At 52.6% G+C, this 17,603-nt stretch overlaps 3 protein-coding genes across 3 annotated transcripts; all 3 read left to right on the top strand.

The window, feature by feature from the left end:
* Positions 1–1,198: 1,198 nt before the first annotated feature.
* Positions 1,199–2,144, top strand: CkaCkLH20_10348 (uncharacterized protein; the record flags this gene model as incomplete). The annotated part of the gene is made up of 3 exons (XM_038893062.1): positions 1,199–1,430; positions 1,575–1,798; positions 1,857–2,144. The coding sequence occupies 3 exons, from the start codon at positions 1,199–1,201 to the stop codon at positions 2,142–2,144; spliced, it is 744 nt and encodes a 247-aa protein (XP_038741717.1).
* Positions 2,145–5,145: 3,001 nt separating this feature from the next.
* CkaCkLH20_10349 (rho GTPase activator) lies at positions 5,146–7,634 on the top strand (the record flags this gene model as incomplete). Its single annotated transcript, XM_038893063.1, has 3 exons — positions 5,146–6,025; positions 6,131–7,303; positions 7,357–7,634. 3 exons carry the CDS (start codon positions 5,146–5,148, stop codon positions 7,632–7,634), a joined length of 2,331 nt encoding a protein of 776 aa, XP_038741718.1.
* A 6,605-nt stretch (positions 7,635–14,239) lies between these two features.
* CkaCkLH20_10350 (uncharacterized protein) lies at positions 14,240–17,601 on the top strand (the record flags this gene model as incomplete). The annotated part of the gene is made up of 5 exons (XM_038893064.1): positions 14,240–14,404; positions 14,537–15,127; positions 15,188–15,316; positions 16,730–16,829; positions 16,883–17,601. 5 exons carry the CDS (start codon positions 14,240–14,242, stop codon positions 17,599–17,601), a joined length of 1,704 nt encoding a protein of 567 aa, XP_038741719.1.
* Between the last annotated feature and the right edge of the window lie 2 nt (positions 17,602–17,603).

Consider the following 17,603-nt stretch of genomic DNA (forward strand, 5'->3'; position numbering starts at 1 on the left):
TTGGTGATTAAGGGGATGAAAACGTATGTATAAATTCCAAATTGAATTGAATTGAAAGACCCCGACGTAGTGTACCTTGGAGTCGCGGGTTGCTGTGGAGAAAAGGTTAGAAACGCGGTCTGGGAAACGCTGCGAAAACCAAAATATTTTGAAAATGTTGACCAGGCATGAGACAGCTGCTGGGGAAAAAAAAAACTCTTATCTGAGGTTCGGTGTGGGGGGATAAGGGACAGAGGGAGAGAGTGGGGGCGCGGTGCGGTGCATGCGGCCTGTTCGGCGGCCTGGTGGGGACGCCGGTTCCGGGTGATGATCGGGCGTGTTTGGGTGAGGTTGCGGAGGGCCTTTAGTCGTGGTGACAGTGATGTTTGGCTTGGTATTTTCGATACTTGTGTACAATTCGAATGTAGATCTGATATATTATATGAGAAAGAGGAGAGTCTTCATTAGTTTGAGCAGTTGATGCTGGTGTTTTGAGAGGATCAATATGCCTAGTCACAGCTGATAGTACATGCTACTCTCAACTTAGAGGACATTGAACACACATTGCAAAAGAGGAAACCTGTTTTATTTATCAGTAAGAACGAGAGCGCCCAAATGCTTCGTCTTGCCTGGGTATGAGATGGTCTCGAGGATGCGCATAGGCATGTAGAATGTCAACTGGGCTAGTCCGATGATATTAACGATCCATGGATGGAACCGACGACAACGACAAATCGTGACGGTAACAATAAAGTCACCAGAGAAATCTGAGATAACTAAAAAGATGGTGAAACCAAAGAGCGAAAGTACTCAGTGGCTAATTCAAATGAACACTACGAAATACTTCGAAATTTTGACAACACAAGCCATTACCCAGGTAGGAGGTTGATGGGTTGGAGAAAGTCGTTCAATCGTTTAGTCGGCCATGGATGTCACTGGCCGCTTTAGCGGTGCAATTCTTCGCACTGTACGTCGCGGCGGTCAAATCAAGCAGGCTCCTCCAAGCTTGGGCCTTGAACGGGTGGGCTGTACCGTGCGAAACTGGAATTTTCCTCTCAGCGAACGAAATTTTTCGTCTCAGCGGCGACACATCCCAGTCTCTTACAACATCTTCACCGACGACATAGCGCGACGAGAATTTTTAATCACAAGGCCCAAGATTGCGATTTACTCTCACCAAGTCACCCAAGAGTTTCGCAACACCAAGACCAAAAAAAACATGTCCAACTCAAAAAAGAGAGCGGCGCCCGACCAGGACGGCGGCAAGGCGAAGAAGAAGAAGAAGGCGTCCCCGTACCAGGTCGACGAGACCCTGCTGAACGAGGAGCTGGGCATCAACGAGGCCTTCGCCGTCATGGACAACCAGCTGCTGGCGGACTACACGGCGCAGAAGCTCACGCGGTTCGCGACGGAGCTGAGTCCCGTCGAGGTTTCGGATTTGTCCATCTCAGGTGAGTTTTGTTCTTCATCTCACCCTGTCCCGCGCCGGACTCACTCACACATCTTTTTCTTCACATGATGGGAAGAACTGAGGGTGGAATTGAGTGTCTGTGAGGGGAGCATTGTGAACACGGCCCCGCTGACGATGAAAACAGCCAACGCGATCAAGGACACTACGTCGTGGACGGAGCCGCGGTCCACGCCCAACCTGCCTGCCTTCCTGGAGAAGTTCGCCGAGAAGCCCGAGAAGCTGCCGACGGCGCCGGAGAAGAAGGGCACGCCGCACACCATCGTCGTCACGGCCGCGGGCCTGCGGGCGGCGGACCTCGTGCGGGCTCTGCGGGGATTCCAGAACAAGAAGAACACAGTGTCGAAGCTGGTGAGTTCTTCTCCTTTACTCTCGACTGTCACACCCGAGAACTGACACCCCCCACCAGTTTGCAAAACACATGAAGGTCGAGGAGCAGGTCAAGTTCCTGCAGACGACGCGGACGGGCATCGCGGTGGGCACGCCGGCGCGGCTGATGGAGCTGGCGGACCACGGGGCGCTGTGCCTGGACAAGGTGCAGCGGGTGGTGGTGGACGCGTCGCACATTGACCAGAAGAAGCGCGGTGTGATGGACATGAAGGACACGATGATGCCGCTCGCGAGGTGGCTCGCGCGCAAGGAGCTGAAGGAGAGGTACACGGACGAGAAGAGGCATCTGGACTTGATGTTTTACTAGGGCGATGTGAGGGGATTGGCGTGGACTATGGGAGGGGGCATGATGCCTAGACTGGCCGCCCCGGTGAGATATCAGAGATGGGCTTCAGGTCACGATGGGCTGGCTTGTTAATGCGGAGACGAGCGGGTAGTTAAGACGCCTGTGAAGCTGCCAAGAATCCGGACCACGTTGTAGAGAAGTGGAATAGTAGAGAGAGACTTGGCCGTCTCATGGTCTAGACGATTAGATGGAGACGAATCAATCGGAAGTCACGGCGAGAGCCGGCTGTTGTTCATAATTGTTCAGATGCCCATCCTCCAAAGCCGTCCTCGTCCCCGCCGTCGTGATCAATGCATCACCAAGGCTTTGCGGGAAGATAAGACGTGAAACGTTGACGGGCTGTCATGCCCGGCATTAATGTGGGCTGCCTCGATGACGGGCGTTTGGGTTCACGATATGCGAGCCGGCCGCTTCGTTCGGATCGTCCCCTGCGTCCGGGAAGGTTTCTTGGGCGTTCTTATTATGCACCTAGGTGAGAGGTGTGCGATCACTCACTGTGTGGTCATCACATAACAGAAGCTTGATATCGGTATCAACGCCCGGCATATTGGAGCACGCTGCAGGCCGAGCAGGGGTTTCTTTTAGGTTGATGAGGTTCTGAACCCTTGCTACTCTGGTTCGGGGCTCGGTTCATGTTTTAGAGTTGGCGGGGGGCGTGAGCTTGTCATTTTGCTGACTATTCTGGGTTATTGCTAGACTGGATGAACGGGGTCGTCAGCAGGTGGGGGGAGTCCGTAGCCAGATGGTTAAAAAAAGGAAGCCAAGAAAACTTATGTCGACGAGCTGTGAGTTTGTCACGAAGTCAAGATTCTGTATCTGCTGAGGTCTGAAAGTGTGGTTGGAGATAACAGTACAGAGACGGACGGACGTGGAGGTTTGTGGGTGCCGGTTTTCTGGGACAAGGGGCCGGGATGATACACTTTGACCAAGATCGACGTCGAGGGGCTGGTTTTGGGACGACAAGAAAGAAAAGGGAGAGGAGACCGGCTCGCCGAGTTGACGGGAGGTTGCATGGTGAGTAGGTCGATGAGATGCGAAGTTGCCGGCGTTGGGTAGCACGGCAGATGTCTCAACGAGATCTGTGTGACTGTGGAACTGAAGGCGCTCGAGAGCTGGGATGTTGAAGGGTTGAGCACCGGTAGGTATTCACAAGGCTCGTCGACTTGTGAATTTGGCGTCCACTCGAGTCAATCGAGTGCTAATGAAGCATTCATGGAATTGGGAGCGCCAAGTCCACGTCGAAATACGAGAAATACGAGAATAAGAAGCAGGCCTGCCCCGGGCCGGGTGTCCACTCGGGGTCTCTCGATTGCAATTAAACTGTGGCCGGGTGCGAACGGTACCGGCGAGCAGCGTGTCACTGGGCTGAAGGTTGAAGCTTTGGGATGGAGTTCGTTGCGACAATTTGATCGTCTGTGTGTGCTTTTAGAGGTTCCGTGCTTCAGATTCCGGTCCTTGGTCAGGTTTGAGGACGGAATCTAGAATCAGGAGAGAAGAATAGAAGAACGACGCACATGCCACGTTGCTGGACATTCTTCAGCGGTGGCTGTGCTTTCCAACTCTCAACTGAGGGAAGCTAGGCTCGAAGGGTCGCAGTGCAGTGGTGCGAGTCTGTGGTTTTTGAGGGCCGCGTTCTAGTGCTGCGGGTAAGTATTTGTTTTAGCCTGGAGAGTGGAGAGAGAACGAGTTCATTTTGGATGTGTATCCCGCAGGCCCCGAGTCCGATCTTGGTGTTGATGGGCTATTCATAGTTTTCTGCGACTCGAATAGGATAGCAGAACTGCCCATCGCAATCCTGTTTGGGCGTGACTTGGGTAGCATATCTGACGTGTCTCTTGCGGCGAAAACCAGCATTCTTCGGCGGTGCTTCGCCTCTGAATCCGCGCGTCGCAAAAGTGCTCTTATTCCGTTCGCGCCTGCTAAGAAGACATGACGAAAGCATTGTGGCTAATACCTACCCAACAGCAGCCAGCTGCACGATCATTAGCTACATCCAAAATCTGCAAGGCCGTGCGACAAGTTGCCTCCCGACGCGCCGTCTTGGCTCCTGCAGGCCTGTTCTGAGTTCAACAAGCACCTGGACAAGAGGGAATTGGAGAGCTCCTCTCAAGCTTCGTTCCTCCCGCTTCCTGCATCGTCTAACTTGAACTTTGGATGCGCTAAAGTTAAGGCACAGTAGTCTGGTCTCGTCTCGTCCAAAATCCGAGACATTCCATTGTCGATTCCATCCTGCTTCCAGATCAACTTATTTTTTCTCTCTTTATTTTTGTTTTCCACCTTTAACGTCGAGTCGAGCCGAGTCGAGGACGACAACACATCGCATCGTTGGACCCTGACGTACCTCCAGCTTACCCACACCAAAACCCCATCACCCCGGTCCACGTCTACGGTCTGGCTGCGAGGACCTCTCTGCTTAGGCTTAGGGGCCCTCCAACCCCCGCCCTCGACATTGTCCGTCCTCGTCTTCGCTCCTCCCGTCGTATTCCGTCCTCCGTGCTCCCCGGTCACCGCAGCTGTTGGACGCACAGCACACCACCACCACCACTACTTGTCGCCGTCGCGCACATCCGTGTCTCCAAGGCCACATTTCTTCCACACGATCTCTTCCCCGTCCCGCGAGTCACATTGGACGACCCATCCTCCCGCGAACTCGCCATCGACCTTTCGCATGAATTTCCCCCGTTTCACCCCCTGCCTCTCCACATCAACAGATTCCCAACGAGCCATCTGAGCCAACGTCCGGGAACCTGCTTCCACAGACGACCAAGTGCCAGCCTGCGATACCCATCACAGGCCACAGAGAACAACTCACACGTCCAACCTCGAGACACTCGACTTCCCGGGACTTCCTTGCACAGTCCGTCCCCGATCCAAGCCTCCCGCCGTCGCCACTGGAGCCCCGAATCTCGTAGCACCACATCGTCCCATTTGCGCCGAGTTGCAAGACTCCCGATCCCTCATAATGGCCGACCTCCGCTCCCCCTCCGACGACAACCTACCCTCCACCAACGAAGAGCAGCGCGATAGGACGAGCAGCATGTCGCTTGGAAACACAGAAACCTCACAGAATGGCGCACCCGGCCCCGCGAACGGCGCCGTCTCCGCCGCTGCCGACACGAAATCCGCCCCCAACCCGGAAATCTCGCGCCAGGTGCAAGAAGTCCTCTCCTCCGACATTGGCGTCTCGACCATGTTGAATCAGCTCAAGGCCAGCATCGCCTCCGCGAAGGAATTCGCCCTCTTCCTCAAGAAGCGATCCCACATCGAAGAAACCCACGCGTCAGCCCTCAAGAAGCTGTCGCGCATGAGCCAGGAGACCATGCACCAGCCCGAACACAAGCAGGGCACTTTCGCCCAGGCCTACACCGAGATGATGTATATCCACGAGCGCATGGCCGAGAACGGCGTTCAGTTTGCCGTATCACTACACCAGATGCACGACGACCTGATCGAGATGGCCGCCATGGCCGAGCGCAGCAGAAAAGGGTGGAAGGCCAACGGCTTGGCTGCCGAGCACCGCGTGGCAGAGCTGGAGGCTGCCATGCGCAAGTCAAAGGCCAAGTACGACGGTCTCGCCGAGGAGTACGACCGCGCGCGAACCGGTGATACGAGCAGGAACAGCGGCAAGATGTTCAGCTTGAAGGCCAAGTCTGGGCCTCAGCACGAGGAGGACCTTTTGCGCAAAGCACAAGCTGCCGACCAAGACTACCAGACCAAGGTCCAGACGTTGCAGAGTGAGAAGGCGGAATTGATCGCGAGAACGAGACCGGAGGCCATTGCTGCCCTCCAAGACTTGGTCAGGGACACAGACGCCGGCTTGGCTCTTCAAATGCAGAAATTCGGTAAGTTGCGTCTTCCTCGTGAATTGGTTGCCCCAGAGTTTGATGCCTCCCTTTTTTGCCGGCACCTTGTTCGCTGTCATGTATGCAAAGCTCACAATCTCGCAGCGTCCTTCAGCGAAAAGCTCCTTTTGAGTAACGGCCTTAGTATTAGCCCGATCAAAGGACCAGGTTCCGGAGGAGGACCCCGAAGTCTCCGCGAGGCCGTTATGGCTATCAACAACGAGAAGGACCTGCACGAAGTTCTCCTGACCCACCACTCGAAGCTGCCACCGAACAGCGAGATCAAGTACGAGAAGAACCCCATTTTGGCAACACCTCGCAATCCAAACATGGGCCACCAACCAAACTCCTCGGTGTCGAACGTCCCCCCAGTGAAGCCGGGAGGTCAATTTGCAGGACCTCCAGCCGGACAGACCCAGGAGATGCCGCCTCCTCCTAGGCCGAATAACTTCCAACCGCCTCCTGCCGAGCCTGCGTCGAGCTTTGCACCACCCAGCATGCCGGCTTCTCAACAACAGCGTCCCTCGTCTCAGCAGCAGTCTGCGCCCCAGCCTCAACAGCATGGCCGCAGCTTCAGCACCAGCAACATGCTGAACCAGCAGCCTAGCCAACAGCAACAGTTCCAGGCCAACCGCAACTCGGGCGTTCTGCAGTCTAGATACAATGGCGGCGGTAGCACCATCGCCTCTCAAGGCCCGCCGCAACTCGGAGCCCTGCCGTTCCAGACCTCCTCGCAGAGCCAGTCGCCTCCTCCTCAGCCGCAACAGACGCCGCCACCTCAGAGTCAGTACCCGGGCCAGCAGCCTCCTCCTCAACAGCGTCAGCAGGGCAATCCCTTGCAATCGCATCCCGCCCAAGGACTGCCACCCGCACAGGGACCCTACCAGGCGTACAACAGACAATCTCCTCCCCTTGCCTCCGGTCCTTCCGCTCCGGCGCCCACTGCCGCGAGGCCCGTCTTCGGACTCAGCTTGCCGCTTCTATACGAGCGTGATGGTCTGCCCGTACCTATGGTCGTTTATCAGTGTATTCAGGCAGTGGACCTCTACGGACTTGGCGTGGAGGGCATCTACCGCCAGTCTGGCTCGTTGGCGCACATTAACAAACTGAAGACCATGTTCGACACCGACTCGAGCAACCCTGCACTTGATTTCAGGAATCCGGAGAACTTTTACCACGACGTCAACAGTGTTACTGGCCTGTTGAAGCAGTTCTGCCGCGATCTACCCAACCCGCTGCTCACCACGGAGCACCACAGCGAGTTGATCGAGGCAGCTAGTAAGTCTCAACCCGCTCCTGATGCGCCCAGTTCCATTACTAACAAACCTCAGAACACGATGACGACATTGTCCGTCGCGACTCTCTTCACGCCATCATCAACAGCCTCCCCGATCCCAACTATGCCACTCTGCGGTCCCTCACCCTCCACCTCCACCGCGTCATGGAGAACTCGCACATCAACCGCATGAACTCTCACAACCTCGCCGTCATCTTCGGTCCCACCGTCATGGGCACTGATCCAAGCACTAGCATTGCCGATGCGGGCTGGCAAATCAAGGTTGTAGACACGATCCTGCAAAACTGCTACGAGATTTTTGACGACGAGTAAACGCCGCGATTCCTTGCATAAGCACACTTTGTTTCAAGCACCTCATCTTCCCATAGCAGAAAAGCATCACGGTGTTGGCGGGTGTCGTCTTTTTCGCCGTCTTGTACATTCCATCCGGCGGCCACCGGGCCGCTCACTGAGCCATTTGATTAAGAAAGACGTCTCGGAATTCAAATCATTGGCATCGTCTCATCCCCTCACACCTTATCCAGGGGGCTTCTTCTTCTTCCGAAAGCGTAAAATGGGGGGAGGTCTTGCGGCGTTGGCAGGGAAGGGCCGGATATCGTGAATATCAGCCCGTTATTTTATCTAGTGTTTCGATTTGCTTGTTTTTAGGGATACCAAAGAAATTCTGCAGCACAGCCTCGCGGTCTTTGTTCGAGTACTCCTTTTTGTAGCGCTCATCTCTCTGCCTCTTTATTGTTCCTTGCTCTTCGGTGACGCGGGGAGGAAAGGGAGGGAGGGATGGCATGGCGTGGTGTCTGGGCCTTTTTTCTGTAGCGTGGGTAGGATATATGAGCTAAAGTTTCCTCACGGTCTCTGTCTGCGGCTAGAGAAATGTCCGATGTGATATGGCAACCCAGTTGACGCATTTTCGAGGTCTGCTTTTGTCGTCAATTAGGTATGTTTTCACATCTCTCTTCCTAAGTGCTTGACCACCACACCGATGGGCATTGGAGCAATCATATGGCGCGGCCTCATCTGTTCAGACGTGGGAAGCTGTTCCGGGATCCAACGTGGAATTCTCGATATCCAGAGTTGCTATTCTGGACATCTCCAGAAGTCCGATTAGCGAGGGTTTAAGATAGGCATTTGAACTTTCCTTTGTGATAATATGCAAAAGTCGCAGAGGACGTCCCCTACTGCTCGCTGTGTTTGACAACTCTCAGGAGGATAGTTTGGGGATCAGGAAACACGTAGCTTCAGCGGCAATTGGCAAGTCAAGCGTAATGATTCTAACTTGATCAAACAGCTGGAGCTATGACAGTACATGGTAAATCCAAACAGCCACAGTTATGAAAGGGGGAAGAAAGAATGAGTCAACCGTGATGAAAACCCTCATCAATAGTCCTGGTACTCAGTACGCGGCGAGACTCATGAGAACGGGGGAATGCACGGGGTTGAAGTTAAGCCTGTAGAAGAGCCAAAGGGAGGAGCGTGAAGTGAAGTAGTCGAATAGCAATGATGCTGTATAGTTGAGAAGGCATGTTGTGTTTGTTCCATCTCTCAGGTGCGGCCGGGTCATCCGCCGCTCCAAGGTCGCCCGGGTCGGCCGAGCTCGACATCTTGGCGTGTGTGTCTGAAAGAATATGATCCAACTCAACAAAAGGGTTGGCATCGGAACTTTACGGTTATCCCTGCGCTGTCTGAGTGAGGCGAGGCCATATCTGCCGTCACTACGGGATCTTGGAGGGAAAGGGAACGCGCGCGGGCAACTGGAATGCCCTGGAGTACGCGTGGGTGGTGAGCGGCAGGCATCCAAGAGAGTGCCGAAACCCAACGGTCTGTCCAACCTTTACCGCCATCTGGGTGATATATCTTAAGCAAGGCGGGCGTGTGTTCCCAGATAGTGTATGTTCCGTTCCATAGGCCGGTTCCCCGTGTGGCAGGCTGATTCCTAGCAATCGGTGTTTGTTTCAACGCCAACCAAAGTTCGGATGGTGCAAAAGTCGAGACACTGGTCTGTCTATATACACCTGCTTTGTAGTCGTTTGCTTGGAGAGGGATAGACCGTTCGGTTTTGGGATTTTCTGCTTTCCTGGCTGCGTTCTTCGAGCTCCGAATGTCCTGCCGGCGCGGGTCCGGGAAAGGTGGGACCGGGATCGGAGTTTTAAGACGTCGACCGAAGCTCGCTCCCGTACATACTGCGTTGTCATTTCTCGAGTCATCTCACGGTAGGATCGTTAAAATTTCGACCTAAGGATTATCGAGACACCAATCATTTACTGGCTGGCCTAGGTAGCATATCGAATTCCACTCCCACCGTGGCAGTTCGCCGCACAGTAGAACTCACACCTTTTCCGACGAGGACGACTCTTTCACTGTACTGAATGAGCAGCACGCTGTTTCTATTGAATGTTCAGCTCTGTATTTGTTTTTCAACTAAAGGTCACTGAAATTTGTCAATAGTTATACTTTCTACCGAGTTACAGAGAATGAAGTATCAAAGATTCAGAATGTCTGAGACTGATTATGTTATCTCGAAGCGTTGAACGTGATTCTCAATGTCTTAACCATGAATCAGGATGAAGCACCGCACAATATTCCAAATCCTCAATCGCCAGCTTCTTCTCACTTCCAGATTGTCAAGAATCACGTTGGTTCAGGAGGTCTCCATGCACAAGCTTTCCTCCTGGGCCCCGACCAATGTTACCTCGGTGTGCGCTTGCAGCCTGTATCTATCCGTGATGGTCTGTGTATCGCCCCAGACCTGGATGCCTCCTGTCTGTGAGAACTGTTGATGAGTGGCGACAATCAGCAAAGGGGGAGGCGCTGGCGTAGGAAGGCCAACGGTTAAAACGAGGTCGACTCCACCCAGCGGTCGCCTTCAAAAAACGCGCAAGCCAACACGGGATCGTACCAGTAGCCGCAGTCACTATTCTCCAATTCCGTAACTTCCGTTGGAGAAAGAGCTTCGAATGTGTCAAGAGGTTTACCGTTCCAAGACTTGACAATGTTGTCTTCTACCATTCTGGAGTATCCGCGATAGAATTCGTTTCGGCGAGGCGCGGCATTCGATCTCTGCGTCAGGCATTGCCAGATGCGATCGTCGGGGGTTCTGCAGCTGGCGAGCTTATGATACGTAACGATCTCCACGTCCCATGTTTCCTCTCTCCGGCTGGCATTGATGCTGACGGTGTAGTCGGTGTAGCAGGTCACACAGGCTCCCTCTCCTCGGTCAAAACCGTCGCAGGTCTCGGAATCTGCTGGCGCCGCAGTCCGCAAAGCCTGGAAGGGATGCACCTCGTCCCAGCCAGCCAGACGCCCGTCTTGGGCTGGATCGCAAACATGTGTCGGCAGATGGGGAGCTCTAAACTGTCGAGCAGTTCTAGGAGCTCCCCGACTGAGCACCGCGGCCCTGAGATATGGTGGGAGCGGTGGAGGAAAAGCTCGTCTTCGATGATCTTGGCCGAATATGTGTGCACGAAGTTCCAAGGGACTGCTGAGTCTCCGGAGTCTGGTCGCCTGGCGGAGCTTTCATGTTTTTGATGTTGCTCAGTCTTTGGCAGGGATCGCAAGGAATATCGCTTTCCAGACGGGAACTCTGGATGACGTGCAACGGGAAAATGGTCGCGCGGCGAATCACCATTAGTTGAAAGAAACCTCGTGAAAGCGTACCGCTTATGTAACGTCTCAAGCGCAAATCCGTAAGGAGGTCCATAGAGATGTCTGTTCATGATCAGGTGCGCTTGAGAAAACGTAATCTCTGGCCACTTATGTCCACAATTCTCCTCGCAGGAAAGTGGGTGAGGTCGCCATACGAGAGCGCTAGGGACGCTGATCGATCTACATGACATGCCGCGGTCGAATGGAGTTGAAGTTTTCCAGCGACGACGTGGATATCGATGTTCAATGTACCAATCCGCGAGAGATATACTGACTTCCTCAGAAAGGCACACACTCTCCGTCCCGCATAAGGGATGGGGCTGTGCTTTCCAGTCGTGGGTGTTCGCCGGATCAAAACGCCGAAGTTTCGTGCAACCGAAGCACAAGAACTGATCCAAAGAATCTTTCTCAATTAGCAAAAGAAGGGCGATATGATCCTCCTTGCTAAGCTTCGGTATCTGGCCTGTTGGAGAGATAGATGTGAAGAAGGATTTGCAGCATAACGAAACTGCAACACGTGAGCAGACTGCCAGTTGATCCGTGATCATGAAAAGTATTTCCCGTGGAACCTTTGTAAAGGTGGCGGCCGTAGGCTGTGAGGAAGGAACAACGTCAATAATCCGCCGTGGGCCTGCCTTGCCGAAGGCTTCGATGTTGTTTGATGCTGGCATTGCTTCAGATAGACTCCCAGAGGTGAAAAGGATGGTAAGTTACAGAAGATGGGAAGAAGATTGTAATTGCGGCTCGGTGCGGAAATGAAGTATTTTCAAGTGCATCTGTCAAGGTTCTCATATCTGACTGACAAAGAACCGTACACGGCAAAGTTTGATCTCAAAGTTTACTACCCGTATGGTATATATAAACATGCAGTTATAACAATTTGGTTCAGTCACCGCATTAAAAGGTAATTAAAGCTTCCCCTGGCTTACTTGATCCCAGAGACTGCTTAGATGTTGATAACCCTTCAATAATGTTACAATGCTAGTTATCTGTGAACTAAAAGTGAGCTCGGGAGTCGCACTCTGTAACCTTGGCTTGTGCAAAGTCATGTGAACATGCTTGGTCGTCTTACAGCTCTCGATGTCCTGTGTAACCACAAACGAGCGTCAGCCAGAAATATTTCAGGTGCCGGACTACTATGATAGAAACATCCACCGTCGCAAGTCTATATGCAACCACCGCATCATGCCGCTCTAATTATACGGGACACTGCTGCTTGAGCTAGGTGAGACATATCCTTTACACCGCCGAAGAGAAGATATAATAGAAATAAGCAGCTCAGCTCAGCTAGCATGTCGTATTACTGTGGCTGACAGCCTTGTGGGTTTTGTGTGATCTGAGTGGCTGATGCATATTTGCTTTTAATCGTCTGACGTACTGCTTATCAAGAATCTTTTCCTTCCATGCACCCTCGTTGCGCTTCGTCCAGTCGTAGGCCACCCTCTTTCAAGTGGCCGCACCGAAAGCTGTTGGCGGGGGGCGAATGATCTTGTTCAGCTGTTGTGACCGAGAACTCCTTCAGCCTGATGCGTCGTAAGCTGCATTTTGTGAACCAGCAGGTTGCGCGAATCAACGCTCAAGGGGGCCGTAACGCGGATTCCGCGGGTACTGAGGAAAGGAACCGTCAAGTGCAAGTATATATATTCTCTGAAGGGCTAATGTGCTTACCTCTTGCGTCTACTGTTCCATCGCCGTTGGGATGCTTGCAGTCAATATTCAAGCGTGTAATCGCCTCTCAATCAACCCGTTCATGATATGTGTCGCATGATTCGACATCATTGTTTCGCAAACACGTTTTTCACTTATTCTGCTTTCGTCCACTTGGACCAAAATCAGAGTCTACCCCTGAAGTTTCAATCCTCCACACAGAGAACATGGCTTCAACTCAGGACAACATCGAATTGAGACGGCGTAGGAATACCACAAGCGCAAGCTATACTTTCCCTTTGAGTCAGCAACGATCTCCGACCCTGGGTCTGACCACTTCAGTCGACGAAGGCTCGGCTTCCCATCAGTCTGTAATTGTTACTTCGAGAGAAATCGAAGAGGATGCCCTCTCAACCGACGAAGACAGCCAAGTGCAGGACGATAGAAGTCCCATCTTAAACTCAGAGGGCTCTATGGCGAATAGCCCTTTGGCGAGATCGTCCACGGCAGCCGGGGTAAAAGTCCCGAAACACATTACCCGTGCAACCAAGAAACGCTTCTTCAAAGGCTGGCTCGCTCATATGCCGGCGTTGCTGACAACATTAATCGTTCTCGTTGTCGGCTCGAAGAAGATATACTGGTATCCTGAACAAGGCCCCTTACTTGCAAACAAGTATCGTGTGGACGCCGAAACCATTGGCAACGTGCTTCAGCTCGCTGCCAAAGTACACGAGCTTCTGATTATAGCATCTCTATCATCCATCTCCTTGGCAATGTTTCGTCGGCGACTCATCACAAAGGGGGTCCGGCTTGGCTTCCTCACGGGCAGTTACCGAGTTGGAGATCTGAATTATCTCGGGACCGCTGCATTCTGGCGTCAAGACCTCAATCTCCTGGAGCCTTGGGAGATACTGCTTTCCGGATTTCTCGTTTTTGCAACCATCATGTCGACTATTGTTGGGCCTGCGTCTGCCGTGCTTCTTCTGCCAACTCTGGACTGGTTCGAATTTCAGCCTGACACAGCATTCGAGAACATTCAAACACCTCTTATATATTGGTGGAATCGAGATGATGTTTGGAGGCGGAATCACTCTGGGTCTGGGAGATTGGAGAACTGCACCTCCGTCGAAGGCATATATCTGGCTCATTGCCCTGCAGGGGGATTCATGCAAATCCTAACCTGGGTACAAAACTACGGTGCAACAGACCTGGGAAACAATCTCACATTTCCCGCTACATCAGCAAACATCCGCCGACAGGTAATATTCACCCAAGGCGACTTGAGTCAGGACACTGCTTCCGCCACTCTTTGCACCACTGCACCCCAGTTTCTCTTGGACAGTATCGGTCTTTTCCAGCAGTACATCAACGACGCCAATGAAGAGCCAGTTGGTGCGGTGTCTGGCGAACCGCGCTATCGGCTTAGTACCAAATCGGCCTCTGACACGAATTCTTCCTCAACGGGACTCTACCAGCCTTTCGTCCAGTCCAGGTGCACAGTTCACAATATCGACGATGCGCCGGAAGAAATATCTTACCCAGTGAAAGATCTCAGATGTTTCAAAGACCAAGACTGCCCAAATTACTCAGGGGTGTGGGAAGTTCCATCACTTAACGGATCCTACATCGACATGCTCAAGAAGAAGTATGATGACGAGCATTCTGCCATATCGAGGTTCTTTACGAAGAGGGACAACTCACCCGTCCTGCACCTCAACGGGCTTATTCCGCATATGGATACGCAATCCAACGAGTCCTCCAAAGTTCTTTACTTGTGTAGCATGACCGCAAACTGGGTGCGTACATCTTTTTCAACAGACCAAGGCGCTAGCGACATCCTTCATTCTGAGTTCAATAACAAGAATAGTATGCATGAGCTATATATCAACAATACCTCTCGCGAAACACTCCCAATAAGGTTCTCTCAGTCATGGCTGGATTACCTCAACCCCAAGTGGAATACAACAAAATTGACAGGCGTCAATCCTCTTTGGGTGCTTGCGCAAGGATTCTTCCAGGAGGTAAACGAAAACGGCACCACGTCGAGACACATGGTGACCGGCAATAATGAAACCGCGATGGAAATTTTCCTCAGCAAGGCATTTGGAGGCTACTTGACTGAAGCTCTCGCTCGAACCTCATTTGGCGCAGATACCCGTATCAAGCTGAATAAGACCGACTTCGAACTAAACTTTGTCAACTTGGACGAGCAATACGGGTTCAGAGGCGGTACTCACAAGATCGTTCCAAAGAAGGCACCTGAAAATGGAACCTGGGATGAATGGCGCAACAAGACGCATATTCATCGGAGAACTCCTAGTTCCAAGTCGTTCGAGGAATATAACAACATATTCGAAACTGCCCTACCTATACATATGGTGGCAGAACGCTACGGGTACGGTACCGGTCAGAAACGCAAGACGCTGCTCTTCGCGCAGGCAATGCTCTGTATCTACCTCGGCGCTGTGACAACTTATATTGCAGCAATTATCATCGGTCATGTACTGGAGGTCTTCGAAGTTGAAATAAGGGGACGGCCCGTTTGTGTCCTGAGCATCATCCCTTGGTCAGATTTACAGGAGCTGTTCATTCTTGGGCTCAAGTCGCCGCCTCCTACCGGAGATGAACTTGTGGATGCCGGGGCTGGCGTGACGTCTACTAAAGTGTGGGAAAAAGTTGTAAGGGCAGGAGCAGATGACGAGCAAAACGTACGTCTGGGCTTTGAAGAAACTCAAGTGGAGAGGCTTGATCATACGGGGGTGAGGCGGTATTATTAGGTTGTGCAGTGTTAAGTTCGTCATGGCTGAACTGAATTAAAAGTCCTATTAGCCAAAGGTTGTTGATATTTTGATTGTTCTTCTCAAGATTTCAGAAGTTCCGTTGAGTTAGGAGGTTGACAATCTTGTCTCGTGATACCAAGTAAGAACCTCCAAAGGAACAGACATCAGTTTATTCCAATGCTTCAGGCGAGGCTTCTTGAAGGCGTCAGAGACATTCTGAGAAGGTACAAGTGTGTCAGTGGCCTCTAGCCCTTAGATAGGACAGCTGTTGAGCGGTACCTGCTGTCTTCTAAGTTATGCCAGCCCAGGACAACATTTCATGCTTGGTAACCTGTATCCTCTCCGATCGAAGAAGCCAAACCCGACAATACACCAAGCTCCCGACGCTTCCCCGAGTCCCGAACCGGATCCGTCGACGTCGTCCAACTCGACAACGCCATGTCTCACCCTCCGTACCCTTACTGGGCCACCCACGCCGCCTCAAATACCTCACGGTCATCCCGATATTATTGTATTGCTGCCATTCCCTTCCAACAAGAAATGGGCGATTGGTTTAGTGGTATGACGACCCCTTCGCATGGGGTAGGTCCTAGGTTCGATTCCTAGATTGTCCAGATGCTTCTTTTTGCTCCGCATCCTCATCTATTTTGGTGTTGTGTCTCCCGACGACGCCACGTCTTACTTCTCAACACCCGACTGGGCAGGTCGAAACCCCTTCCGAACCTGTTTCCGGCACATCCTTTGGAATGTTAATGCTGTATGTGCCTCTCTTTCCAACAGATGGGCGATTGGTTTAGTGGTATAACGACCCCTTCGCATGGGGTAGGTCCTATGTTCGATTCATAGATTGTCCACACATCTCTTTTTGCTGCCCGATACGCCCATTCTTGCCTGGATACTTGAATAAGAGGTTCGTGAATTAAATGACTTACTAAGAGAAGAATCTTCTTCAATCATGCTTTCTAGATCATCAGCATACTGCGTGATCTCTATGACGGCTCAAACATCTATAATCTAAAGGTAAGATCACCTAATTGCTTCGCGTTCGATGTGAGGCGTGTCAGTAGAAGTTTCAGTTGTCGGATCTTATACAGCATAAATATGTGTTTACGATCAAACGTTCTGTTATCACGAACGTTGCACTCTTGCGCCGCCAAACACATTCGGCATACAAGGATGGTTGTGATCAGGAGTGGAGTTTGCCAGGCAGCAACGACTGGACTAACTCGAACGAGACAGACTCAATTCTGTTGGTTCGTTGCAACTCTCACTCACCAAAGTACTTAAACACCAGCTTCCCCCCTTGTCAATTTCTCAGGCGCATCCGCAACCACTCAACAGACCGTCAACATGTACTCGACGCCAGACGAGATCAAAACTGCCGTCGAGGCCTACCGTTCACACATAGCAGGACACAACCGCCGCGTCATCGAAGTATACGGTTCGTCAAACTCTCCCATCCCACCACCTCTCCTCTCTGACACGAACCACCAGTCAAAATCGTCGTCAACGCCGTGCTGGACCCGGAGAACTGGGGAGACGTAGACCCCGCCGAGCAAAAAGTCGCCGCCTTCGACGGCATCTTCAGCTCTGAACTCAGAGAATACGTCTCGGTGCCAGAAGACGTGCTCACGCACTACGACATACTGGCTTCTCTGAGCGACCTCGACGGCTGCGGCGGACCCGCCCCGAGCACCGACGAAGGCGCCGTCGCGCAGCGCGAGTCGTACTTTTCGAGCCTGGAACGGGGGCTCAAGGAGAAGTGCACGGCGGAGTTTCGGGATACTATCACGGTGCCCCCGGAGCTCCGGATTCTCGCGGAGCACGTGCATGCGTTGACCGGGCCCGGGATAGGCGAAAGGAAGTCGATGTACCAGGCGATGTTTTGGACCGGGACGTATTATGACGCCGCGACGGTCAAGACGCCTGAGGAGCTTACGTGTAGTATTGATGCTTGTTGGGATTGTGCTGCTGGGTGGGAGCCGGGCGCCGGCGTCGAGTGTTTCTTTTACATTGTCTACTGTCGGAGGGAATGTGAGAGGCACGAGTCGAGGCCGTGGGGCTGGAGGTATATGGCCATGGGGCTGGATGACAGTGAGGTCTTTGATACGATTCCCGAGTTGTTGGCGTGGTATTGTCGGTATCGTGAGAGAGAGGTGCCTGAAGTCGACGACCTGCGCGAGGAGGATGTACTGGAAGGATGGTCGCTGTGATA

Source organism: Colletotrichum karsti (assembly GCF_011947395.1).
Source record: "Colletotrichum karsti strain CkLH20 chromosome Unknown Scaffold39, whole genome shotgun sequence".
Classification (NCBI taxonomy): domain Eukaryota; kingdom Fungi; phylum Ascomycota; class Sordariomycetes; order Glomerellales; family Glomerellaceae; genus Colletotrichum; species Colletotrichum karsti.